The sequence below is a fragment of the Mesoplodon densirostris genome, chromosome 1, assembly GCF_025265405.1.
Source record: "Mesoplodon densirostris isolate mMesDen1 chromosome 1, mMesDen1 primary haplotype, whole genome shotgun sequence".
Lineage (NCBI taxonomy): Eukaryota > Metazoa > Chordata > Mammalia > Artiodactyla > Ziphiidae > Mesoplodon > Mesoplodon densirostris.
The window spans coordinates 118,128,026-118,149,138 of record NC_082661.1 but is presented as its reverse complement, the minus strand read 5'-3'; the positions used below and the strand labels follow the sequence as shown (position 1 = coordinate 118,149,138).

General features: G+C 39.3%; 1 protein-coding gene across 3 annotated transcripts in view; it reads right to left on the bottom strand.

The window, feature by feature from the left end:
• Positions 1-430: 430 nt before the first annotated feature.
• The window catches only part of BMS1 (BMS1 ribosome biogenesis factor), a 45,643-nt gene continuing 24,960 nt past the window's right edge, over positions 431-21,113 (bottom strand). For all 3 annotated transcript variants that reach the window (XM_060108344.1, XM_060108352.1, XM_060108361.1), the window contains exons 14-23: positions 10,530-10,603; positions 9,755-9,931; positions 6,637-6,825; positions 6,368-6,548; positions 6,113-6,171; positions 5,194-5,316; positions 4,281-4,428; positions 3,776-3,951; positions 1,496-1,657; positions 431-964 (exon numbers count right to left, since the gene is read on the bottom strand). In XM_060108344.1, coding sequence (XP_059964327.1) covers positions 734-964; positions 1,496-1,657; positions 3,776-3,951; positions 4,281-4,428; positions 5,194-5,316; positions 6,113-6,171; positions 6,368-6,548; positions 6,637-6,825; positions 9,755-9,931; positions 10,530-10,603 — 1,520 coding nt within the window. In that variant the 3' untranslated portion in view covers positions 431-733. The remainder of the gene's footprint in view (positions 965-1,495; positions 1,658-3,775; positions 3,952-4,280; positions 4,429-5,193; positions 5,317-6,112; positions 6,172-6,367; positions 6,549-6,636; positions 6,826-9,754; positions 9,932-10,529; positions 10,604-21,113) is intronic.

The following is a 21,113-nucleotide window of genomic DNA, read 5'->3' as shown; positions in this document are numbered from 1 at the left end:
TGCTTCATCTTGATCCCTTCCTATTCCTAGATGATTCTACCCACTCCGAGCTAGGTGTTAATGTCTCTCAGGCATGCATTTTAGACCCAGAGGGTATATCAACATGAACTTCAGAGAGAATGCCTAACTACCTCCACAGATGTCATCCCTAGTCTAAAAGCATTAAAACAGTATTTACTGTTAACTAGCTACTATACTAACTTGAAAAACATGTGAAATAATATGTAAAATGTCCATTAGGGTCAATAATCAAAGAATATAACATATGACAGACAAAAAAATAAAAATAACTATATATCCTTCTCTAAAATTTTACCTCAATGCTGAGGATTCAAGTTAATATTTTCTCCCTTCTGGAAGACTCATCATGAAGGTGGTAGAGTAAGCAATTATCAAGCATTCATCCCTAATGAAAACTACTAAGCCAAAATTAACTAGAAAATATTTTAATGATACTTTTGTAGCACAAAATTAAACTGAGACAGGTAAGAGGAATGTGAGGGAATCTAGAAAACCATAAATTATATCGCTTTATTTTGACATAACCCAGATGTTGAGAACGAACAGGTGTCTTATCAGCAGTCTCCATTTCTCCTCTCAAAGGCACAGTCTAGGCAATATATCCAACAAAGAGGTTGTGCTTAGGCTCCAGTCCCCTGACTTGTTATTTAAAAGTACTACAATATATGAAACCATTCGTCACTGCAGATTCAAATGACTGTCTGTCTGGAGATCACTTCAATTGCCCCTCAGGCCCCTTCAGGCTGGACTTCTGATTTCTTCTTTCTTTCTGACCCTGAATTCGGTAGAGCTTCTTCCTGAGGTCCTTCTGTCGCTTCAGTTTCTCTTCTTCCTCCTTCTGCTTCACTTTGAAGTGTTCTTTGTTGTGTAGATGCCGTTGCTCCTTGGCTTTCTTCACCTTCTCACTGTGCACAGTGCTCAGAGCATCCAGCAGCGCAAGGATCTGACAAGGGCAAAACCCAGTGAGATCAGAATATTCTTACAGCTACAGCACGCTTTCCTTCTAAGTCTCAGGAGGCCTAAACACCACAGCTGATGGCATCAAAGTTACAATCAATTCATGATCCAAATGAATATTAACCTAGTGAAAATTTATCCTGAACTAGGCAATTATAATTTGCATGGAAATATAAGTAGGAGCATATTTACTTAGCAAAATACTTAAATAATGGCCTTGACCACAAAACCACCTTTGTTAAATCACTCTGTGGATACTCTGTACAACTAAGAGTGATTTGCCAGCTGTGTGCCTATTATTCCCCATTAAAATGCATAAGGCAGAGCATGACTAAACAAAAGAAGCGAAATGGACTCCGGCCTTTGTTCTAACTTCCAGATCTAGTGCCTTGAATAAGTCTGGCCCTTATCCTTTCCTAATGAAAAGTGAGAATGCAGTAAAAATGCCAAGTGTGTTACTGAAAGCATTATTTTCACATCTAAATGCAACATGCTGGAAGCCGTCCATCAACAGTACCTTCCTTTCATGAGGCTCCCGTATGACAGCTGGTCTCAGTCTGTCCTTCGGAATCTTGCCTGCCTTTGCTTGGGTCTTGGGCTTGCTCTTAAATGGCAGGGCCTTCTGCAAGGCTTTTGGAATATGCAGTGAATTAAAATGTTTCTTCTGCCTCACAACTGGCTGAAAAAGAAAACAAAGACTGTGACATATTTATATTATGATCTATGTGCATTTAAAACTTGCATAAAATCTTCTCAATGGGTTGATTTTTCCACAAGATCAGTAACATCACAGTTTGCTGACCATCAGAAATGAGGACTCAATCATCCATCAAATATATATTGCCTCAATGGGCATGCACAGCTGCAGGCAAAACAAAGGAATATATAGAATATACATATTTACAATTCTTCCAAGAAATCAACTGTGCCCATATCTACAGTATGGATGATAGGATCTCAACAGAGCAGATGAAAAGATCCAAAGTTTCTGTTAATGGAAAACTCTGGCCTTATCTTTGGGGCACTGAGATGGTTTTTTCTAGTCTAACAAGAATAACTAGCTTTTCATCTTGACTATAAACCTCTCTGGATTTAAGGACATAGATCTTCCCCAATGAGCAGCTGAAATGCCCCCATCCCTGATTCTCATTAAGAAGTTTAACTTTATTCTGTTTCTAATAGAAGGCTGGTTGAGAAAAGTGACATTTAAATGACAAATGAAGGCAAAACTCCTTCTACATTCAGTTTTCAAGCTAACCAAATTCTATGCTTAAATTGAGATGACCAAAATTCTTAACTGCCTCAGTAGTTAATAAGTTGAAAGCTTTGCCCTAGACCTTTACCAAGGTCGACAACTATATAGAGAATATGTCTGCTGTATCTTTATAAATTTACTTGTTAAATGTTAGGTGTTAAAGACATCACCTAAGTGATGTTAAATATTATTGTAGGTGATGTTAAAGACATCACCTACAATAATATTCAATATTCTCTGTTTAGGAAACAAAAATATTTTAGAATGAAAGAAATCAGAGAAATCTCCTTCTCAAAAACAAGTAAGCACCACAGACTGGACAACAGGTACTATGTCCTGAAGTATATTTTAAGAGAAATTCATGGCAATGTGATTCAAACTTTATTAACTATTTTACAGAAAAACTAATGTCTGGAAAACTTCTGTTTCTAGCAGAAATGCAGACTGACACCCTGAATTACCCTCTTATTACAAAACAATTAAATATCCTGCATTCACACAAACAAATCTTTTCAAATGCATTGTTAACCTGTGAACAAAATAATGGACATTCTCAGAGACCAAAACTTGAATGAAAATGGGAATCCAGACAGGCACTGAGAACTTAATACTGATGAGGCCAACTACTGGAAAGGATGTGGAATAACTAGAACTCTGATAAGCTGTTCAAGTCTAACCTGGTATTTCAGTATACTACAGGGCTCACACACTGATGTTGAACACATGTACCCTGTAACCTGGCAATCCCACCCATGGGGATCTATGCAACGGAACTGTGTGCATATGCACACCAAACAAGTTGCATATACGTGTTCAGGGCAGCATTTATAATAGCCAAAAATTGGAAACACTGTCCATCAATGAATAAAACCAACATTCTCATACAATGAAATTCTACTCAACAATAAAAACGAAAAAATGTCTGCTATATACAAGAACAAGGATGAATCTCATAATACTGAAGGAAAGAAACCAGGCAAAACAGTACACGGTATATTTTATAAAACTCAAAAAAAGGCAGAAGGAATTTCCATGTCAGGAGTTGGGATAGCGGCTATCTCTGAGATGGAGGTGGGTTAGTGACTGGGAGAGGTATTGTGCTGGTAATTCCAACGCTTGATCCAGGCGACGGCAACTTAGATATGCTAAAATTCAATGAGCTGTATACACTTATTATTTGTGTACTTTTCTGTGTGTATGTTAACACTTCAATAAAAAGTTTATTAAAACTCTCAAAAAGCACCCCCCCCTTGCTTCAATAAGAATCAGTACATTAATGTTTTTCAAATTAATACATGTATATAGTACAAAAAAAAAAGTTCAAAAGAGGTATATACAGTGAAAAGTTTGTCTCCTTTCCAATCCACAGAAAACCACTATTACCACTTGTCCTGTGTTCCTTCCAAAATAGTCTATGAATATACAACATGTTCATTCAAATTTCATGTTAGACTTTCTACTTGAAAATTCAAACCACAAAAAAAACATTACATATGAAGCTTCTGGGTGACACCCATCTACACAGCACAAGGGTGATTGTACCTTATACAGAGAATCCTTGCTGGCCTTTAGTTTGATGCCATGGGAGAGCCGGAGTTGACCAGTTGTCCGCATTCCTGACCAGGTGTCTTTCTCACCAGCTGGTTTCAACAAAGATGTTACTGGGTTATAGAAGGCTGGAACAGAGACAGGATACCAAGTTCTCATGAAGACAATGTCTGGAAAGAGAGGAAATTTACATTAACATTTTCAAAAGAAGATTCATATCCATCTCGGTAAACAAAAGAACAAAATATCCACTCCAAACTTCTCTAGCTGGTTGCACAGTATTTGAAGAGAGACTTCACCAAGTGAACTACTTTTGAATAACACAAAGCTTTTACTGGGTGTGGCTGGGCGCGCTACACAAGATGCTCCAACTGGGGAGAGCTACAGCTGACTCCTGTTTCTAAAGACCTAAACTGCCACCTATAGTTCACACTGGCTAGAAATCAGTAGTGAATGGTGCGTAACATGCTGTTAAGAACATACCACAAAGGATATTTACCGCTCATCAGCAGTTTATCCTCAAAGGTGGCCCGGAAAGCTCCTTCTGGAGCCCGGAGTGCCTTCTTGATCTGTCCCCTTATTCCACTGACAGTTCGAATCACAGCACCTTCAAATTTGGCCACTTCCAAAGCAGAATTAAACATTCCCTACAGGTATATATACACATATATATATTAAAAAAATACATACACACAAAGTCAGATATTTTACTTCTTAGTTCATAAACATATCGTTGGTTAAAAAACAAAAAATAATTCATTGAAAGGTGATAAAAAAATCAACTATATTTTTCCCCCTAAAGGTGGAATTACTAGGTCAAAAGGAATACAACTCTATCTTCCCTGAAATAACACTAATTAAGACTCTATTGTGGGCTCATTAACATGTTCACCACTGTTATCTTTGTAGAAGAGAAGAGCAAAAAGATATTTATTGGTCTGAACTGGCCTAGATGGATGGCCTTTGCTGTCATCTCACAGGGCTTGACTACAGTTCATATCCTATTACTTAGGTGCACACACTCAGAAAATAAAGAGACAGCAAGATAAATGCTGATGGTAGTATTACCTTATATTATAAGAACACTTTATGATCATCTTGACTCTGTGTTTTTAGTGGAAACACCCTCTACTGATGAAATTTTCAATAAATGTTTCTCAAACTACCCTCCCATGTTATATTGCTCCGTGTTAAATATGCTCAGAAATCTAAAGAAGTAAACTAAATATAAAGAATATAAAATATAAAGAAGTAAACTAAAAATATCAAAGACCAAGTTTACAAAAGATTTCAAATACTTTTCTGAAAACATTAGAACTATATCTTAAATCTATATTAGAATATTTCATTCCTCCTTTAACAATATACACATTTATAAGCATATGAATATACAGATATATATATATATATACCTTAATGAATGAAGTGTTCTTGAAAATTTTATATGGAAAACCAGTTAGCTTTAATTTCTTCACAATTTTTATAGATTTATCCAGATCAAGGACAACTCCTGTGGCAGCTATCCGGAAATCAGCCTAAAAAGGAATCCCCAAAATGTGAATACAGGAATAATGTCAGCAAGAGAAGAACTACATTTCTCTGTAAGACAACAAATTAGCAAAGTGCAATTCACTTACAATCACCTAAGAAAAAGTAAGAAAGAATATATGAACATGCAAAACAGTATTTTAACAAAAGATATCTGAAACTATAATACATGTATGCCAAAATTAATGATGATATCTTGAGCATTTTCCTGAGGGTGATTTCATAGTAACACAGTTTCACAACGATGAATGAATGAAAGGGAATATGAAAATTTGGCTACAATGTTTGAGAAATTAAATTTTGGACATTCAGGATGGATTCCATTTGCCCATTATTCTGTTTTCTTTTCTGTTAAATAAGGCCAATAAAACCTGCTCTGATTGGTCGGATGAAGACTGTGTGAACATACCTTGCTAAACCAGATTACTAGCGGGTAGTCTTATGTCTAGCTGGTATCCAATGTATGTCAGAACCTAGTTGAGTGGTTAGCTCATGGTGAGCACTGCTTAAATATTTTTAGAAAAATATTAAAAAGCATAAAATATAAAAGCATAAAAGCATAAATATGTAAAATGTCATCAGTACCATTACAATTCTTCTATTTCCCTCTTCTCTACTCCCCCACCTTACTTAAAAAGATGCAGGAAAATTAAAAGCAAAGAGAAGTTTACTATAAATACTTAAAATGAATAATTTTCAACTTAAAGTTTCAGGTACATATTCCATAATCAAGACGTTATTTCTCAAACACAATCTATAAAATAAACCATCAAAGATAGTTACCATTATGCCACTGACAGACTGTATTGCCAAGAACCCAGTACCCTGCGGAGTGATAGGACCTTAAAGGAAACAGGAAAAAAAAAAAATACAGTGAACCACACATTCTGGATTTTGTTTTATATATATACTCCTCCAAAAAAAAGAGGAAAATCTTATGAATTGGGATTTCATGAAACGAAAAAAGCAAAACTATAATGATAAAGCCTAAAAGATTTAAATTAACCTACAAGCAAGTTTATTCTAATCCCTTTTTACCCCAAAAGGTTGCTCCACAATGCATGTGCTGTGGGGTGTATTTCAGAAGCCTTTGTCTTCCATTGTGGTCTTCAATATAATAAAGTGGGATGGTCTGAAACCTCCTCCACCCTACAGAAAAAATGACTGGATCTCGAGACTTGAGGATTTTCTTATACCAACGATGTTTCTTCAGACGCATCTGAAAGGAGAAGAGATTTCAGTAAGATTACTGGTATAAGTATGACCACAGAACCTCAATCATTAAGCATACAGTGAAGGGTACCTACCTGTACATATCCAACATTGCCCTCACTATTGCCCAAACCACCCAAAATAACTGGGTAATGTGGGTCAAAGTTAAGCACGAATTCACAGGGGACGTTTTCTATCTCAATTCGGACATACATCCCAGGTCGAAAACCCTCATACTGAACTCTGGCTTCATCATCTTGATCTTCGAATTCTGCCCGGTTAAGCTACACATGAGAGGGGAAAAATAAAACAATTAAAAACCCATAATCCTGTTACTTTTAATAAATGTAAGATTAACATTTTAAAAAAAGAGCAATTTCTAAATAAAGGAACCATGTACAGAATTATTTAGGCTTTATCCTAATTATCCTAATTAAAAATAATATGCTTTATCTTTGTTCAGGATATGCCCCAACTGTTTTCTTCTCTGTTGCTCCAAGCTATACTATAGTAAATATAAACAACTCTGAAAGCAGCCCTTGATATTGGTCGACACTCTGAACTTCCCCATCCACACTTTCTTTTCTTACTCTCCCAATTATTTCACACTTTTTCTCTTTTCATCAAACACCCAGTTATCTCCTCCCTCATCCTCACTCTCAGCTGCTGACTGTTTCTTAATTCACTCAAAATTAAAGCAACCTAAAAGAACTTCCACAGTTAGCCCCTCTACCAGGGTTTACACCCATATTCAGCCTTTTATTACAGCTCTGCACTGTTCAATATAGTAGCTAGCCACACATGGCTATTTAAGTTGAAATTAAATACAATTTTTAAACTGTCATTTAATCACATTAACTGTATTTCAAGTGGTCAGTATCAACATGTGGCTAGGTCGCTACAATATAAAACAGTAAGATATACATTTCCTTAATCACAGGACGCTCTACTAGGCAGCTATTAGAGATTATCCATGCCTCTATTTAATGCCAACCTTTACTTGCACCCTAGATCATCCACTCTTGTTGGACTTTATTCCAACAAATCTTTCCTGTTATTTCTCTCATCTTAAAACCTTTTGACTCCACTTCCTCTCACTATTGCCCCATTTCTCTGCTTATCTTTGAAGCAAAATGCCACAGAAGTTTTCTAAAGTCTGGTTCCAGTTACGCTGCTCATATTCTCATAAATCCCCTAAAATTGGACTTGAACCAATATTCCATTGAAATGCTTGCCAAAGTCACTAAAGGCCTCCATGTTCTTAATCCAGTGGTCAATTCTGTCTTCACGGTAGTTAACATCAGCAGGATTTGAAACAATTTATCACTTCCTTCTACAGTGGTTTCCAGCATACTTCATGTCCTCTTACATTTCTTCTATCTCCTGAGAGCTGCGCAGTATCCACTGCTGCTTCCTTGTCTGTGCCCAGTCTCTTGAGGTACCCAGTCCTGGTCCTCTCCTCTCCTGACTCCATGCTCACTCCCCAGGTCATTCCACCTATCTCATAGTTTTAAAAAGTACCAGATCCTGAGTACATCACATTTAAGTCCCTGGCCTCAACAGCTCTCCAGAACTGACCACCTGACACTCCTCTTGTCTGAAAGGTATCTCAAACCTAACAGATCTAAACTTCATCTTCCCAGGCAGACTGACATCAATGAAAGGCTTTCCTATCCTACTGATGACAACCCAATCCCTCCAGTAAGTCATCCTTATCTCCCCTCTCACACATCTCACATTCAATCCACCAGGAAATCCTATTGATCTACCTTTCAAAAAAAGTACAGCCAGAATTTGCCTCTTTCTTTCCTCTCATCACTGCAAGCCCCCACCCCCTCCCCAGTGTAAGTCATGTTAATCTTACTGAACTTGTGCCAGGGTAATCCTTTCAAGGGGTAAGCAGATCATGCATGTCTCCTCTACTCAAAACCCCCAATGGACCCCCATTTCATTCAGAGTAAAAAATTCGAAGTTCTTTACAATGAGCCACAAGGTTTTAGGTGATTTTATTTTATTATTATTATTTTTGGGTTGCATTGGGTCTTCGTTGCTGTGCACACACGGGCTTTCTCTAGTTGTGGTGAGCGGGGGCTACTCTTCATTACAGTGCGAGGGCTTCTCATTGCAGTGGCTTCTCTTGTTGCAGAGCATGGGCTCTAGGCACGCAGGCTTCAGTAGTTGTGGCTCGTGGGCTATAGGGCACAGGCTCAGTAGTTGTGGTGCACGGGCTTAGTTGCTCTGCAGCAGGTGGGATCTTCCCGGATCAGGGATCAAACCCGTGTCCCCTGCACCAGCAGGTGGATTCTTAACCACTGTGCCACCAGAGAAGCCCCTAGGTGATTTTAAATTATAAATGGCCTAAAGCAAAGACTTCAGAACCAGACTTACATTTCCTAGTCAGTACACACTTTGAATCACTATGTTAATGACTAACCAGGAGATACTTCTTTGACTAGATGAAGACCTAGGTTGAGCAAACCCTGTCAGCTGCATTTTCACAAATCATATACTTAATCTGCAGAAGACATATTAAGGTATGCTCCCGTTTACAGGGATTCTTGGTGGCCCCACTTTTCAAAGCACATCTCAAAAACTTGCCATCAACTGTACACATCTTTGTGTCTCCTTCAGAGTCAGTTCATCAACTCAAACAGCTTGCTCAGCATCCCCGGACAGCAGGGCCACACTATCTCCCTTTCAGCATTCCACAGGCTCCCTTTATCTTTGCATCTGACCTTACATTCGAAGTATCCTCTGAACTCTGACCAAGGTGGGTTTTCAGAAAACCATCCCCAGAGAGCACTGGTATATGCATAAGCCACACAGGCCAAGAATCACGTACACATTCAAATTATTCAATTATGGTTCCAGGGAGTAGTAATCAGAATACTAAGGCAAAGCTTGCATGTAAATAAACACACTGTCTCAAATCACTACTCTGTAAGATCCTCAAAAATGGTGGCCGTGTCTCAGCCATTTCTGCCTCTGCAACATTTAATGCTTGGTACAAAATAGACATTGGTATTTTTCTGGTGAATGTCTGACTGAAGAAACAATTAGGTAACTGCATGAATAAACACACCTATTTGCATCTTGACCTAGAAGCCCAAACAGGAGTCCCAGAAGCAGGCAGGGAGCAAAGACCTACAAAGTTACTAGTCACAGCACTATTACAGCTCTGAAATGAGGCTGATAGGAACTGAGTTTTCTCACCTGTGCTTGTTTCTGCATTTCTCCTTTAAGATCATCAAAGTATGTGTTTTCTCCTTCATCATATTCTGCATCAAACATCTCTTTCAATTTTCTCTTTTTATCCAAATGCTTTTTCTTGGCACTTTCCTCTGCATTGGGGTCAATTTCTTCTTTAACTTCTTCCTCCACATCTTCAACCTTAAATTTCCAGAAGAGAAAATTTTGTAAAAATTTGTGGAGACCTCTTCTTTAAACATTAAGGCAGATTTTAAAAGTTCTATTTGAGCTGCGAAAATCTTAGTTATGATCATCATGAAAACAAAATAAAACAGCCTTTGTCTCTAAATAACATGTACTGCAACAAGAGACACTTAGACATCTGCATTACAATTAGCCGCCATTCCTTAATATGGCTGGGAATGCCAAACATGAATAAAAATAATAGCAACTGTTCCCAACCCAGATGTTCCCAGATACTGTTCTAAAGAAATATTAGGGAGAACAGGGAATTATTTTTTTTTAAAACGGCACTTAAAATTAAGTGGAGGAGAATGATGGCAAGACAGTGACCCAGGAGCTAAAACTTTCAATGATTGAAGAATCATAACAAGAAGAAGAGGTAATAGGTATCACTCAAGAAAATTAACAATAACAAATAAACCAACAACTTTTGGTCCGTTCCCACCCTCTTCACTTTTAGGAAGGAATCCATCCATCTCATATGGGGCCTCTTGCAGAACATACTGACCACAGATCAAGAACCAGTGGCTGATGGCTGGCCATGGCCAAGTCATACCTGAGTATCCGAGCCTGATTTTCCCTTGTGCACGTCCCCTGTTTCCAGGTCTTCAAAGTCACCATAGAGCTCCTCTGGGAAAAGAACATCCAAATGACTCCCCTGTAAGTAGGGCCTGCATGTGACACTCTAGCACCACCCAGCACCAAGTGGACTATGTGCCCGGCATCTCAAACTTCATTTTTACTGTGCTTATTGCTACACACCCCTAAAGAATCCCGCACTTACACAGCCTTCTTTTTCTTGTTAAATTTTGTCAGTATTTCATCACCTGTTTAGGTTAAGTAACTGGGCCCAATCCACTTTTCCATATTCTACTTCAAAATGCCACTTAGCGGGCTTCCCTGGTGGCGCAGTGGTTGAGAGTCCGCCTGCCGATGCAGGGGACACGGGTTCATGCCCCGGTCCGGGAGGATCCCACATGCCGCGGAGCAGCTGGGCCCGTGGGCCATGGCCGCTGAGCCTGCGTGTCTGGAGCCTGTGCTCCGCAACGGGAGAGGCCACAACAGTGAGAGGCCCACGTACCACAAAAAAAAAAAAAAAAAAAAATGCCACTTAGCCACAAGCTATTTTTCCAGGATAGGTGATGAACATTCTGTAGCAGAGATGCATACAGAGGTGGCATCTGTGGCCCTGCATGTCAGTCCCCAAACCAACAGTTCAAGGAGTGACTTGAAAAGTCATGGCATGATAACAGCACATATGAAAAAGAGTCTCAACAATAAGATCAACACAGCACAACCATGTGACATACCTAGGGAAGATCTGAGATTACATAAAATACAGCATTTAGAGTAACAGTAGTATCCAAAACAATGTCAAGCCCATAAGAAGAGCTCATTTATTTGTTTTTGGAGCTCTAAGTTTAGTTATGGATCCTACCCTTAAAAGAAACAGGCAAGTTAAAACTCTGGGAGGCAACATTTAGAAAGGTATCAAAACATTTTCATACAAGAAAGAGCCAAACAAAGGACACATAAAAGATGGGAAGATTTCATTTGTAATAAAAAACAAAAAAAGATAAAGTACTTAGGAATAATCCTAACAAGAAATGTACTAGAACTTTAGTTTAAAAATTTTTTAAGTTTTAATATGCTTTTTAAAGGACACATGGAGACACAACTAGGGTGCCAGTGGGACACTGGTGGGGGCCCTCGACACCCAAGGTGACGGGAGGAACCCCCAAGCGACTGGGTAGGACATGGGGGAGTGAGGGGGGAGGAGAAGTGGAGGTCGGACAGGAATGGCACCCCTGAGGGGTGGCTGCAATGGGGGAGGGGTTCCCATGCCTAGAGGGACCCTCAGGGGCTCGGAGGATCAGGCATTTCCCCTGTCCAATTGGGCCCCGGGAGGACTGTGGGGCTCCTGGGCCAGGTCCTCCTCCCTCCAAGGCCCCCTCCAGTCCGTGTTGATCTCAGGGGCATAGGAGGGAGGTGCGGGGAGGAGAGGTGGGATGTTGGGGCCCTCCAAGACCAGAGGATCAGGGGAGGTGCCATGGGCGTTTCCCCCACCCACTCGGCCCTGGGAAGTCTGCTGGGCTCTCAGCCTAGTCATCCGTGCTCGTTCTCCAGGGTCCCCTCTGGCCTCATGGGTCCTAGGGGTGTGGGAGGGAGGGAGGAGGGGGTAAGAGGAAAAGAGGCAGACAGTGGGGGGGAACCCTCTAAGACCAGGTCAGAGGAGGTGCCACTGGCATTTCCCCAGCCCACTCGGGCCAGGAGGCCTGCTGGGCTTCCAGGCTGGGTCCCCAGACCTCTGAGGCCCCCTCCGGGCTGCATTGGTCCTAGGGGCGTAGGAGGGAGGGAGGAGGGGGAAAGAGGGGAAGAGGAGGACAGATGGACAGGGGGGACCCTCTGGGGCCGGGGGATCAGGGGAAGCACCATGGGCATTTCCCCCGCCCACTCGGCTCCAGGAAGCCTGCTGGGGTCTGGTCCCCTGCCTTCCGGAGCCCTCTCCTGCTGCGTGGGTCCTAGGGGCATGGGGAGGGGTGAGGGTGGGGGGGACAAGAGAGGCCAATGGGGAGGGGTCCTCTGGGATCGGGGAGGGGGAAGGCGCCTAGCATTTCCCCTGCCCACTCAGGCCCAGTGAGCCTGCCAGGGTCCTGGACCTGGTACTCCGCCCTCCAGGGACAGAGGCACTCCTGGCACCTCCTGCTGCGTTGAGCCTAAGCCCCAACCCCCACCACCCCGCAGGGCCTGTTCCAGCCCTGTGGGTTCTAAGCATAGGCCCCACCCACCAGCTAAACCCCACCCCTGCATAAGCCCCACCCCCATAGCCAAGGCCTTGTCTGGCTTTTTTTTTTTTAACTCCTCTTTTTTACTACTGTGGTTTTCTTTTACCTTCTGGTTGTTGTTTGATCTATATTTTTATTTTTTTATTCTTTCTAACATATCTGTTAGTTTTCTAATCTTATTTTATTTTCTCTTTGTTATTGTTCTGCTCCTTTTTTCTTTTTCCTTTTTCTTTTTTTTTTTTTTGCCACCCCACGTGGCTTGCAAGATCTTGGTTCACAAGCCGGGGGTTGGGCCAGAGCTCCTGTGGTGGGAATTCTGAGTCCGAACCACTGGAGTAACAGAAAACCTCATACCCCAAGGAATATTCATCAGAGTAAGGTCTCCCAGAGGTCCTCATCTCGGCACAAAGACCGAGCTCTACCCAACAGCCTACAAACTCCAGTGCTGGAAGCCTTAGGCCAAACAACCAGTAAAACAGGAATACAATCCGACCCATTAAAAAAAAAGAGAGACGACAAAAAAATATGTCAAGTGTCAAGATGAAGGAACAAGGTAAAAACCTACAAAACCAAGTAAACGAAGAGGAAATAGGGAACCTACCTGAAAAAGAATTCAGAGTAATGATAGTAAAGATGATCCAGAACCTCGGAAATAAAATGGAGGCACAGAGTGAGAAAATTCAAGAAATGTTTAACAAAGAGCTAGAAGAACTAAAGAACAAACAGAGATGAACAACACAATAACTGAAATGAAACATACACAAGAAGGAATCAAAAACAGAATAACTGAGGCAGAAGAACGAATAAGTCAGCTGGAAGACAAAATGGTGGAAATAACTGCCAAGGAGCAGAATAAAGAGAAAAGAATGAAAAGAATTGAAGACAATCTCAGAGACCTCTCGGACAACGCTAAATGCACCAACACTTGAATTATAGGGGCCCCAGAAGAAGAAGAGAAAAAGAAAGGGCCTAAGAAAATATTTGAAGAGATTATAATGGAAAACTTCCTTAACATGGGAAAGGAAATAGTCACCCAAGTCCAGGAAGCACAGAGAGTCCCATAAAGGATAAACCTTAGGAGAAACACACCAAAACACATAGTAATCAAACTAACAAAAATTAAATTCAAAGAAAAAATATTAAAAGCAGCAAGGGAAAAACAAAAAATAACATACAAAGGAATCCCCATAAGGTTATCAGCTGATTTTTCAGCAGAAACTCTGCAGGCCAGAAGGGAGTGGCAGGATATACTTAAAGTGATGAAAGAGAAAGACCTAAAACCAAGATTACTCTACCCAGCAAGGATCTCATTCAGATTTGACAGAGAAATCAAAAGCTTTTCAGACAAACAAAAGCTAAGAATTCAGCACCACCAAACCAACTTTACAACAAGTGCTAAAGGAACTTCTCTAGGCGGGAAACACAAGAGAAGAAAAAGACCCACAAAAACAAACCCAAAACAATTAAGAAAATGGTAATAGGAACATACATATAGATAATAACCTTGAATGTAAATGGATTAAATACTCCAAACAAAAGACACAGGCTGGCTGAATGGATACGAAAACAAGACCCATATATATGCTGTCTACAAGAGACCCAATTCAGACCTAGGGACACATACAGACTGAAAGTGAAGGGATGGAAAAAGATATTCCATGCAAGTGGAAATCAAAAGAAAGCTAGAGTAGCAATACTTGTATCAGATAAAATAGACTTTAAAATAAAGACTGTTACAAGAGATAAGGAAGGACACTACATAATGATCAAGGGATCAATCCAAGAAGAAGATATAACAATTATAAATATTTATGCACCCAAAACAGAAGCACCTCAATATATAAGGCAAATGCTATCAACCATAAAAGGGGAAATCGACAGTAACACAGTAATAGTAGGGGACTTTAACACCCCACTTACACTAATGGACAGTTCATCAAAAAAGAAAATAAGTAAGGAAACACAAGCTTTAAATGACAAAATACACTAGATAGATTTAATTGATATCTATAGGACAGTACACCCGAAATTGGCAGAATAGACTTTTTTCTCAAGTGCACACGGAACATTTTCCAGGATAGATCACACCTTGGGTCACAAATCAAGGCTCAGAAAATTTAAGAAAATTGAAATTGTACCAAGCATCATTTCTGACCGGAGTGCTATGAGATTGGAAATCAATTAAAGGAAAAAACCTGTAAAAAACAAATACATGGAAGCTAAACAGTGTGCTACTATATGACCAAGAGATCGCTGAAGAAATCAAAGAAATAGAAAAAATACACAGAAACAAATGACAACAAAAACACGATGACCCAAAACCTATGGGATACAGCAAAAGTAGTTCTAAGATGGAAGTTTATAGCAATACAATCCTATCTCAAGAAACAAGAAAAATCTCAAATAAACTATCTAACCTTACATCTAAAGCAATTAGAGAAAGAACAAAGAAAACCCAAAGTCAGTAGAAGGAAAGAAATCATAAAGATCATAGCAGAAATAAATGAAATAGAAATGGAGAAAACAATAGCAAAGATCAATAAAACTAAAAGTTAGTTCTTTGAGAAGATAAACAAAATTGATAAACCTTTAGCCAGACTCATCAAGAAAAAAAGGGAGAGGACACAAATCAACAAAATTAGAAATGAAAAAGAAGAAATCACAACTGACAATGCAGAAATACAAAGGATTTTAAGAGACTACTACAAACAACTATAACCCAACAAAATGGACAACCACAAAGAAATGTACAAATTCTTGGAAAGGTACAATTTACCAAGACTGAACCAGGAAGAATTAGAAAACATAAACAGACCTATCACAAGTAATGAAATTGAAACTGTAATTAAAAATCTTCTAACAAAAAAAAAGTCCAGGACCAGATGGCTTCACAGACGAATTCTATCAAACATTTAGAGAAGAGCTAACACCCATCCTTCTCAAACTCTTACAAAAAATTGCAGAGGGAGGAATACTCCCAAATTCGTTTTACAAAACCACCATCACCCTGATACCAAAACCAGACAAAGATATCACAAAAAAAGAAAATTACAGACCAATATCACTGATGAAGATAGATGCAAAAATCCTCAACAAAATACCAGCAAACAGAATCCAACAATACATTAAAAGGATCATACACCATGATCAAGTGGGATTTATCCCAGGGATGCAAGGATTCTTCAATATATGCAAATCAATCAATGTGATACACCATATTAACAAATTAAGGAATAAAAACCATATGATCATCTCAATAGACGCAGAAAAAGCTTTTGACAAAATTCAACACCATTTATGATAAAAACTCTCCAGAAAATGGGCATAGAGGGAACCTACCTCAACATAATAAAGGCCATAAATGACAAACCCATAGCAAACATCATACTCAATGGTGAAAAACTGAAAGCATTTCCACTAAGATCAGGAACAAGGCAAGGATGTCCACTCTCGCCTCTCTTATTTTGGAAGTCCTAGCCACAGCAATCAGAAGAAAAAGAAATAAAAGGAATACACATTGGAAAAGAGGAAGTAAAACTGTCACTGTTTGCAGATGACATGATACTATACAGAGAAAATCCTAAAAATGCCACCAGAAAACTACTACAACTAATGAATGAATTTAGTAAGGTTGCAGGATACAAAATTAAGGCACAGAAATCTCTGGCATTCCAATACAACTAACAGTGAAAAATCAGAAAGAGAAATTAAGGAAACACTCCCATTTACCAGTGCAACAAAAAGAATAAAATACCTAGGAATAAACCTACCTAAGAGGTGAAAGACTTGTACTCAGAAAACTATAAAACACTGATGAAAGAAATCAAAGATGACATAAACAGATGGAGAAATATACCATGTTCTTGGATTGGAAGAATCAACATTGTGAAAATGACTATACTGCCCAAAGCAATCTACAGATTCAATGCAATCCCTACCAAACTACCAATGGCATTCTTCACAGAATTAGAACAAAAAATTTTACAATTCGTATGGAAACACAAAAGACTCCAAATAGCCACAGCAATCTTGAGAAAGAAAAACGGAGCTGGAGGAATCAGGCTCCCTGACTTCAAACTATACTACAAAGCTACAGTCATCAAAACAGTATGGTACTGGCACAAAAAGAGAAATATAGATCAATGGTACAGGATAGAAAGCACAGAGATAAACCCACAAACAATAGTCACCTAATTTACGACAAAGTAGGCAAGAACATACAGTGGAGAAAAGACAGCCTCTTTAATAAGTGATGCTGGGAAAAGTGGACAGCTACATGTAAAAGAATGAACTTAGAACACTACCTAACACCATACACAAAAATAAACTTCAAATGGATTAAAGACCTAAATGTAAGACCAGACACTATAAAACTCCTACAGGAAAACATAGGAAAAACACTCTTTGACATAAACCACAGCAAGTTCTTTTTTGACCCACCTCCTAAAGTAATGAAAATAAAAATAAAAGTAAACAAATGGGACCTAATGAAACTTAAAAGCTTTTGCACAGCAAAGGAAACCGTAAACAAGATGAAAAGACACCCTCAGAATTGGAGAAAATATTTGCAAGTGAAGCAACAAAGGATTAATCTCCAAAATATACAAACAGCTCATGGAGCTCAATATCAAAAAAACCTCAAACAACCCAATTAAAAATGGGCAGAAGACCTAAATAGACATTTCACCAAAGAAGACATACAGATGGCCTAGAGGCACATGAAAAGCTGCTCAGCATCACTAATTATTAGAGAAATGCAAATCAAAACTAAAATGAGGTATATCACCTCACACCAGTCAGAATGGCCATCATCAAAAAGTCTACAAACAATAAATGCTGGAGAGGGTGTGGAGAAAAGGGGACCCTGTTGCACTGTTTGTGGGAATGTAAATTGATACAGCCGCTATGGAGAACAGTATGGACGTTCCTTAAAAAACTAAAAACAGAACTACCATATGACCCAGCAATCCCACTACTGGACATATAGCCTGAGAAAACCATAATTGAGAAGGACATATGTATCCCAATGTTCACTGCAGCACTACTTCCAATAGCCAGGACATGGAGACAACCTAATGTCCAACAATAGATGAATAAAGAAGATGTGGTACATATATACAATGGAATATTACTCAGCCATAAAAAGGAATGAAATTGGGTCATTTGTAGAGATGTGGATGGACCTAGAGTCTGTCATACAGAGTGAAGTAAGCCAGAAAGAGAAAAACAAATATCATATATTAACACATATATGTGGAATCTAGAAAAAGGGTACAGATGGACCTATTTGTAGGGCAGGAATAGAGACACAGACATAGAGAACAGACATGTGGACACATTGGGAGAAGGGGAGGGTGGGACGAATTGGGAGATTAGGTTTGACATAATTACACTACCATGTGTAAAACAGATAGCTACTGGGAACCTGCTGTATAACACAGGGAGCTCAGCTTGGTGTTCTGTGACAACCTAGATGGGTGGGATGGGGGAGGGTGGGAGGCCAAGAGGGAGGGCATATAGGTATACATATAGCTGATTCACTTCACTGTACAGCAGAAGATAACACAACACTGTAAAGCAATTTTACTCCAATAAAAAAATAAAATAAAATAAAGGACACATGGAATAACCTTAGCTAATGCTTTTAAGTGCTTCAAATACCAGGCACTGCTCTAAGTGTTTTACATGCCTTAACTATATTCTTCAACATGACTCAATGAAGGAGGTATTATTAATGTTATGTACTGAACAAGTAAAACCACCATGTGTTTGGAAAGGAAGACTCAATATCATGAAGACTCTAATTTTCTCTTTTACATAGTTACAATGAAAATAACCACCAAGGATTTCCAGTCTGGAAAAGATGGTGTAGACATATCTCCTCTGTTCCTTCTGACTGTGTATAACCATCAACTCCAGAAATGATGCAAGAGCACAAGAGACAACCAAAGGAGAACTCTGAAAGGTGGAAAGACAAAGATGGGCTGGTGAGCGTCCCCAGGACCAGAGGAATGACATAGTGGCCTATGTCTCACTATACCACAACCCACAGAACGGCAACTTAGGGCCACCATATCCCAATCCACAAGTGGCAACAGAAGGCAGCCGCAGAATGAGATAGGCTCATTCTTCCTTCAGATTGAACCAGATCTCACCAGCATTCCAGGTAAACTGGGTATCCCACTGACAGCAAGTGATGAAGGAAAGTGCTAGCCTTCCCAAAGAGCTTGAATCTCCTTTCCCCCACCAAGATGTACCAGGTGCCCAAGGGTTATCAGCAAGGAGGGATTCCACCAGGCATGAGACTCTCCTCTTCCACCTTAAAAACAATGTGTGTCCAGGCAGGACCAAGCAAAGGAGATGCCCCCAGAACAAGCAAACTGGCCCCAGAGGCCAAAACAACTTTCCCCAACCTAGTCACACTAGGTGGCCCAGCCTAGGGAAGCTCCTCTGTTCCCCCCAGGTAGCACCAGCAGGAACCAGTAGCACCAGCAGGAACAAGTAGCACCAGATAAACCAAGTACAGCAAAACAGTACCACAAAGGCTCTGAAATTAAATTGTCATTGGAACCACAGCCCATGGGGTTGTGCAGACCAGGGCCTGCACATTAAACCTAAACAGGATGATCGCCTGCTAAGATTTAAAAATTACATAGGACCCAGGGTCTCCAAACAAAATGTGTGGCTACAATAGAAAATCACCTGTCATACCCAGAACCAAGAAAATCATCATTTGAATGTGAAAAGACAACTGAAAACAACACTGAAATGAATCAGATGTTGGAACTATCTGACTTGAACCTTGAAGCAGCCATTATAAATAAAATTATAAAAGCAAAAAAAAAAAAAAACTTCAACAAGCAACTGTAAATCTTACAGCAACAACCAAAAAACTGAAAACCTCAACAAGAAATTGAAGAACAAAATGGAAATTATAGAACTGAAAAATACAGTAACAGAAATTAAAAAACTGGCTACATGGGTTCAATAGTAAGAATAGAGATGAAAGAGGATGGACTTAGAGACCTTGAGGCCGCATGATAGAATTCATTCAGTCTGAACAACATAGAGAAAGCCTAAAAACAAATGAAGAGCACCTCAAAGACCTGTGGGACAGAAACAAAAAAATCCCAACATCTGTATCATCAGAGTCTCACAAGGAGTCTGGAGCTGAAAGAAATAATGACTGCAGATTCCTAAATCTGTTGAAAGACACAAACTTACAGATTCAAGAAGATGAGTTAATCTCAAACAGAGTAAATCCAACAAAATTCACACCAATCAAACTTCTGAAAACTAAAAACAAATTAAAAATATCTGAAAGCAGTCAGAAAGAAATGACAGATTACCTGTAGGGGCACACCAAGTAAAATGACAGCCTATGTATCTATTCTTTAGAAATGAAGAAGGAAACAGACATTCTCAGATGAAGGAAAGCTACAGGAATTTGTAGCTACCATACTTACCCTTAAAAAACGGCTAAAGGAAGTTCTAGAGCAGAAAGGAAATTATAAAAGGAGAAATCTGAGACCAGAATCAGAAAAAAAAGAAAAGAAAAAAAGAACAGAAATATGGATACACAGAACAGACTATCCATCTTCTTATGAATTTGTAAAATCATATTTCATAGTCAAAAAAATTATACCACTATCTAATATTCAAGCCAATATTTAAAAGTGGGGAAACTACAACTACTAAATATAACAAAAAAAAAAAAGCAAACTCACAGATACAGAGAACAAACTAGTGGTTACCAGTGGGAAGAGGGAAGTGGGGAGTGTTAATAGAGGGGTAGGGAATTAAGAAGTACAAACTATTAGGTATAAAATAAGCTACAAGGATATATTCCCCATACAACACAGGGAATATAGCCAATATTTTATAATAACTATAAATGGAGTACAATCTGTAAAAAGTGTGGATCACTATATTGTACATCTGTAACTTACATAATAATAAAAAAATCTTTTTAAGTGGGGAAGATAAAAGGGCCTAAATGGAAGAAAAGTTTCCACATGTTACTCAAAGTGGTAAAATGTTGGTTAATAGTCGGTGTAATATTACAATATGTATATAGTCTATTTTGACCACTTCTAATCAACATTGTACTGGAAGTTTAAGCCAGTGTACTAAGACAAGAAAAATAAGTCATCCAGATAGCACAGAAAGAAGTATAACTGTCTTTATTCACAGATCATATATGCTACACAATGGGCAAAAATTGCAAATTCCATGTGATAAAGCATTGTATCAAAAGTAATTAAGGGGCTTCCCTGGTGGCGCAGTGGTTGAGAGTCTGCCTGCCAATGCAGGGGACACGGGTTCGTGCCCCGGTCCGGGAAGATCCCACATGC